Genomic DNA, 6,401 nt, shown 5'->3' with positions numbered 1-6,401 from the left:
TTCCTGAGGAGGGGAAGTAGAAAGAGTGAAGAGGTTTCCCCTCAGCCATCTCCTCTCTGAACTAGACAAACACAAACTCGTCAGTCACTCCTCAAACGACAATCCTTTCAGAACTTTCACCAGCTTGGTTGCCCTTCTATGGACACATTCAAGGACCTTCATATCCTTCTTAAATTGTGGGGCCCAGAAGTGCTCACGGTGCTCAAGGTGAGGCTGTGCCAACACTGAATACAGCAGCATAATCACCTCTTTTGACTGGCTGGTTATGCCATGTTTAATGCACCCCAGGACGCAGTTTGCCCTCTTGGCTGCCAGGGCACACTGCTGACTCCTGCTGAGCCTGCTGCCAACCAGCACCCCCAGAATCCTTTTTATTCTTGTCAGAAAAAGGATAGAGCTATATATCCCAATTTGAATGCCCTTAGAATCACAGAATCATCTGGTTGTAAGACCATCAAGCCCAACCGTTCACCCTGCACTGCCTGGGTCCCTAAACAATGTCCCTCAGCTTTTCTTCACTTGACCTTTGAAATTTTTATGACTGTTGCTTCTGATTATAATTCTAGGGTTTACTGGCATTAATTTAGGCACAATTTCTACAAAACCCATTCCTGAATATAGGGTAACAAGCAAAGAAGAGGACCCTGTGTAATGATATTCTCAGCAGCTGAGGCTGTAGAAGAAAAATGCAATTGAATTTTGGAATGAGCTGATGAAACTTGCAACTGCTTCCAGTGGGATTTAGCATTCCTCCACGAGGCACAATTGAAGCTGATAGTAAATAAAACAGCACAGGTCAAGCAGCAGATATAAAACCAAGTGGCTTTATTAGAGTTCCCCAGCAAGAAGACATCTGGATATACAGCTACCTTTTGCTGCACATGTTAACTCACCAGCAGTCACTAGCAAAGTTACATTTTAAAAGCACCTGGCATTGCTCAGGATTTCCTGAAACAAAAGCTTCCCTTCTGAGACTCTTACTGCTCATCGCATCATTGCTTCTCTCCTGAACAGGGTATAGCAAAAAAACATCTTCCTGGTTACCAAGTACACTAAACCTTTCGCAGTCATGCTTTTACCAAACCAAACCACCTTAGACCAAATTGGGGAACTGTACCACTTAAACCGCACCAGACTACAAAATGCAGACCTTGCACTGAACAGGAAAGCTGCACTAGGGTGTTAATGTCATACCTCATGCCCTTCCAAGAGAGATTACAGCCTTTCAGTAGGACCACCCTGAAGCCAAACTTACTGAAAAACCTCATTACCTAGGTTTCCTCATCCAAGGATTTGCAAATACTCAAATAGTAAAAAAATTTAGCCCAAACATAAGCATTTGCATCAAGAAGAAAAACTACATTTTCTGAAACCTTTTTAAGATTTGGGAGTCAATTATCAAACAAGGATTGATATAACTGGTGTGCTGCTCCACTGATACTTTCCCAAGAGTTAACTTTAAGTATCAGCCTTCTAGGCTAAATTCTCAGTGGTGAATGAACAGAGGTAGGCAGAGAGAAAATCTTCCTCTGGTGAGCAGAGCTAACGGTGTCATCTTAATACAAGGGAAAACTTTCACCTTGCTCCACGGAACAGTTTTTTCAGGGCTAAATGGAGTGTTACACTCCAGTAATGCAAATACACAGGGGTATCAGAAAACACAGATAAATTTGCATCCAACCTCTTCTGGAGGTTGTGCAAGCACTGGAGGAAGCACAAGCTTGCAGCTTATTTCTCCCACATACAGACTGATACCTCTTAGTCCACACTCGAGACACTTTTAAAGACAACATTTTAAGAGCATTTTCTAGAATGGTATTTCATGACCCACAACCAATTTATCCAAATTTACATGCATTATAAACTTTTTTTTAAATACTATTTTCTCCCAAAGTTTGTCACCATTAGCTGAAGTAAAAACTGTCTAGGTTGGTAGCTTGTTTCTGACAGTGGATATAATAATCAGGGAAAGCATGTAGGGATGGAACTTGCCCACAGAGATGATTCCCTAACATACCTTCTCTCTCCCAGGTTCTACAGCTTTAGGACCCTAAGTAAGAGATTGTTCAGCATAACTTTCAAGCAAGATGAGTAATGCCGCCTTCTCATCATCCATCTAAGAAATAACAGCTACGCACCCTAATAAAACTCAGTCTAAAAATAACCTGTTCAACAGTTTCCAGATTTCTGCCAGTGCAGATTAAAAATTTACAGAAGTCCAGTCACAGGCTATTCCAAAAGCACTGCAACAAAGCTGTACAGGCTGTAAGAACTGTTGCATAATAACCTGTTCTGACCAGAAAAGTAAACCTTTGCTTATTATTCATGGTTGATTCACATACCTATCACTTAGCCCTGTACTCATCTCAGACTTCGAAGTGTCACAGAATCATTTCAAGAAAGATATTCTGCTCTCTTTCTCCCAAACCATATTTTGGAAGCATATCCTTACGACCCAGGAGACATTTTTTGTCCTTTACCACTCCTCTAAAACCTTTATTCCTCTCACAGCTGAGCTCGTTCTTTCACATCTGTCTGGCAAAATGAAACAACTGAAGTCATAAGTTTCTTACTGAGGTTGCATTCTTGATTTTGTTGAGTCTCTCAAAGTTGGACTTTTCTGAAAAGATTCTGGAATGCACCCTCTGATATTACTAATCCAATGACCTTGAGTGCTGAGAGAGCATAGGAAAAATGAACTTCTGAAAGTCACCAGACTCCTGCATTCTCTCTGAAGAACCTGCCCTATTACTGTTGTTGGGGGAAGCAGACTGGACTAAGCAAACCATTCATCTGAAACAGTAGGGAGGATTTGATCTCGTAACAATAATGCAACATATTCTCAAACTCTCCTTGTTATTGACTTGCAATTTCCTGAAAACACTTCTTCCTTTTTAGAAATACAAATCCAAATAGGAAGGAAAAAAAAAAGAAAAAACCTATTTTTAATGATGACCACCAGAGAATAGAAAGATTATTTTCTGACAGCTTTCAACATAGACAAGTACTTCTAGAAAGCACAATAGTACTTTTGTGTATAATAGTCCCATTTAGAATTCCAACATTTAAAGACTACACAAAAAAGTAAAAATTATAAAAAAGGGGCAAGGAAAAATGAGTACTACTTCAGTGAATAAATTCTGTCATTAAAGTATTCAGATAGGTAGCAAAGTATTTCCTATTTTAAGCTCTGATACAGACTATGGAGCCTGTATATAAAGCACAGACAAGCTAGAGGCAAGAAACACAAAACAATCAAGCTAAGAGAAACAATACCAAGAAACTCCTCTAAAAGCAATGAAGTAAGGAAATTAACTGAGGATAGCTTAGTTTGCTTGTATCGTTCATGGTGGTATACACTGAGCTTGACTCAAAAGGGAGAAGCTGCAAGTCTATAATAAACTATTTAATCACTTTATTTTAGAAATTCTACAAGTAATGAAATGGCCTCTGTTTTGCCCAGTTCTACTTTAAGAGCTATGTGATAATGGAAGATTCATATTTCCAATTCTTGCTGTCTAGACTGCGCTGTCTGTTTCGACTAACGCTCCTCTGACTGTAACAGGGTCTAGACACAGATGCCCACAAGTATGTAGAATGTTCCCATAAGCATCCGCACTGACAAAAACATCAGTTTTACTGCCCATCAGGGTAGGGGAAATGGTGCAGCTGTTAAGGATCACATATCTACCTGCACGCTTTTTTTGTTCAGGGTTGTGTGACCGCATTTACAAATACATAGGTGGAACCAGTTAATGAATGTCTGTTATTCAAACCATAGTGCCTTCTCCATCCAAGGTAGATCGTGGCAGACAGTTGGACAGCCCCCTTTTGGAAAACAATGTATATTTTAGACAAGGTAATGTCAAAGAGAGAACCTAGTGAGATTCCAACAAAAGACGTGGAGTACCTAGAAAAACTGTTAGATAGATTGGTGATGACCAAAATTAGAAGTTCTGCAGGCTGTGAAAATAAACGCTTTCCTAAAATGGTGTATAAGAGGCTAGAGCAATAACACTAATGGAGTTCACCTGAACTGGACTACAGGTTAATCTGATAGTACTAATGTAATCCAGCAATGCATAAAGTCAATAGATTTGTCAACAGTGAGGTTTATGCGAGCATCAGACAAGAAGTAGTAAGTAGATGACTGTCCTAATAAATTTCACCCTACTTAGTACTGCCTATCAAAGCACACCATCTGTCACACACAAGAATAAACCAGAGTATCATCATTTGGAAGCAACAAAGGAAAATAGCCATTTCACCAAAATCTATTGTGAGACGCCTGTGAATCAAACATGACGTTGCACAGAAAAATTACCTCCGCACAAATACGACTTGACGCTTCACTTTGAGTCATGTATACTATTTTGGTCAGTTGTGTTCAATTTAGAGAAAGAAATCAGACTCAAAGAATGACGACAAGGTAAATACAGAGGAAAAAGAGCTCATCTGATAAGGAATCTAGGAAACAGTGGCTTGTTGGCCTGTCAAACTAAAGACTAAAGATACAAAATTGTTAGTCAGAAAGAGTAGGTAACCATACTGGAGAAAACTATTAAGCTGAAAAACAACACTGCCACCAGAAAAATGCTTAAACTGACAAGAATATACTTAACTGGAAATCAGAGAATAGTTTTACAGCCTTCCCATAAGAATACAGGGGTCAAAAATCTAATCTTCATATATAGCATAATCAGTTCACAGAAGAGACTGTACAACATAGTTGTCCAGAACTGCAGGCGACCGAAACTCAGTGGTGCTTCTGATTTTTTTTCCCCAACTACACTAATTCTAAAGTGCAGTTCCTAACTCCTCAAATGTATAGATACTCTTAGTTTTTGAGCTTACGTGTCAAGTTCAAGTATACGGCCTATGTTTTATTAAATTGCTTGATTACATTACCCTATCATACATGCATGGCCATTATCTGCAAGTCTGAAACAGTTCTGTTCGAAATAGTTTTTCACATAGGCTTCCACTAAAATGGATGCACTATCATAAAAATTGTCATAACCCATTTTAAACTTCTACACTCCAGCATTTTTCCCATTTGCTAAAACATGGTGCCCCAAAAGATGTATTTTAAGTATAAAGGCCAGGATGGTCTAAAACAAGCTACACTACTGAGATCACCACATATGGGATGACAAACTACCACTGAACTTACATGCAGTTTAAACAAAATCACAAACCACAGGAAATCTACCGTTTGCTTGCTGATTATGTAAGATACAACTTGATAAAAGCTTTATAAAAACTGTGCTAAAAAAGGAGTTTAAAACCAGGAATAAGCAGAACAACTAAACACCAAGAAATGGAAATTTGTACTAAAAATTGTGTTCTTACCTTTTCCAGGACTTAGGTTTTGGTCAATAAACACCTTAAGCTCTCCATTGGCTTCAATTAGTCCAGCCTGTTAAAGAAGGAAATTTTTATTAAATTTACAAACACAGATAGCCATTTATCATTAAAGATGGATTAATATCAAGAGTCTCTGCTGCTACCACTTACATTTTTTTTACGAATCTGCCATTATGTTATGGTTCTATTTGTAGTGTAATATTTGCCAAATTTAAAAAATTTCATTTTACAAATCCTATATTCTTAAAAAGTAGCAGAAAATCAGTTTACACCTACTTTGCCACATTGTGTCCTAAATAAGGTCTTACAGTGTACATGCACTGTTTTAATAGCCTTCTAATTAGAACGGACACCTGTCACTACACCCTTCTCTGTGGAGATACTATTTACCTACCACAGAAGTTACAACATTATAGCAAATGCCAGAGGTAGTAGTAGAGAGCACCTTAAGCCCTTTTAATCAGAAAAAAGTTATTCAGAAAAAAATGCCTTGAGTTTTTCATTTACTATTTTTTAAAGATCAGAATACAAAGCTCTTGCATCTAAAGCTACAAAATGACACAGAAGTTTAGAAAGTAACCACCATCCTCTGAGAAAGCTCACAGCAGAAGTTATTTTAAAAAATAATACCAATTTTTGGACAGAAAACACTTGATACTGCAATTCCCTGGTATCTCCAGACAATACAGTCCTGAAAAAATAATAAACACAGGACACACAGACTGTTCCAGAAAGAACAACAAGGGAGTCAACACCGGTACTTGACCATCGTTCAGCATGTGATGTTACAGAGGCTGAAAAGTCCCTGGCAGCATTTTATGCATAACTGGTATTTGCAGGCTATTGCCAGTCTTCAAGAGACAATGAAGTGGTTTGCCAGTCAGTAACAGAGCTTTCACCTTAAAGGTCTACCTGAAGAGCCCAGCTTATGATTTGCCAGTTCAGCAAACCAAGTTAGCCACTAGAGGATGCTGTGGTGCTGTTATTATCCAGGTGTATGACAGAAAAATCCTCACAAGAATCCTGTTGAACAG

At 38.6% G+C, this 6,401-nt stretch overlaps 1 protein-coding gene across 1 annotated transcript in view; it reads right to left on the bottom strand.

The window, feature by feature from the left end:
* Nucleotides 1-5,419, bottom strand: part of TFDP1 (transcription factor Dp-1) — a gene marked incomplete at its 5' end in the record, with an annotated part of 27,092 nt that extends 21,673 nt beyond the window's left edge. The window contains one exon of the mRNA XM_010133175.1: nt 5,353-5,419. Coding sequence (XP_010131477.1) covers nt 5,353-5,419 — 67 coding nt within the window. The remainder of the gene's footprint in view (nt 1-5,352) is intronic.
* Nucleotides 5,420-6,401: the final 982 nt, after the last annotated feature.

This window comes from Buceros rhinoceros, unplaced genomic scaffold (assembly GCF_000710305.1).
Source record: "Buceros rhinoceros silvestris isolate BGI_N320 unplaced genomic scaffold, ASM71030v1 scaffold773, whole genome shotgun sequence".
Classification (NCBI taxonomy): domain Eukaryota; kingdom Metazoa; phylum Chordata; class Aves; order Bucerotiformes; family Bucerotidae; genus Buceros; species Buceros rhinoceros.
Note: the sequence above shows the minus strand (reverse complement) of the source record. Positions and strands in the feature narration are given on the sequence as shown.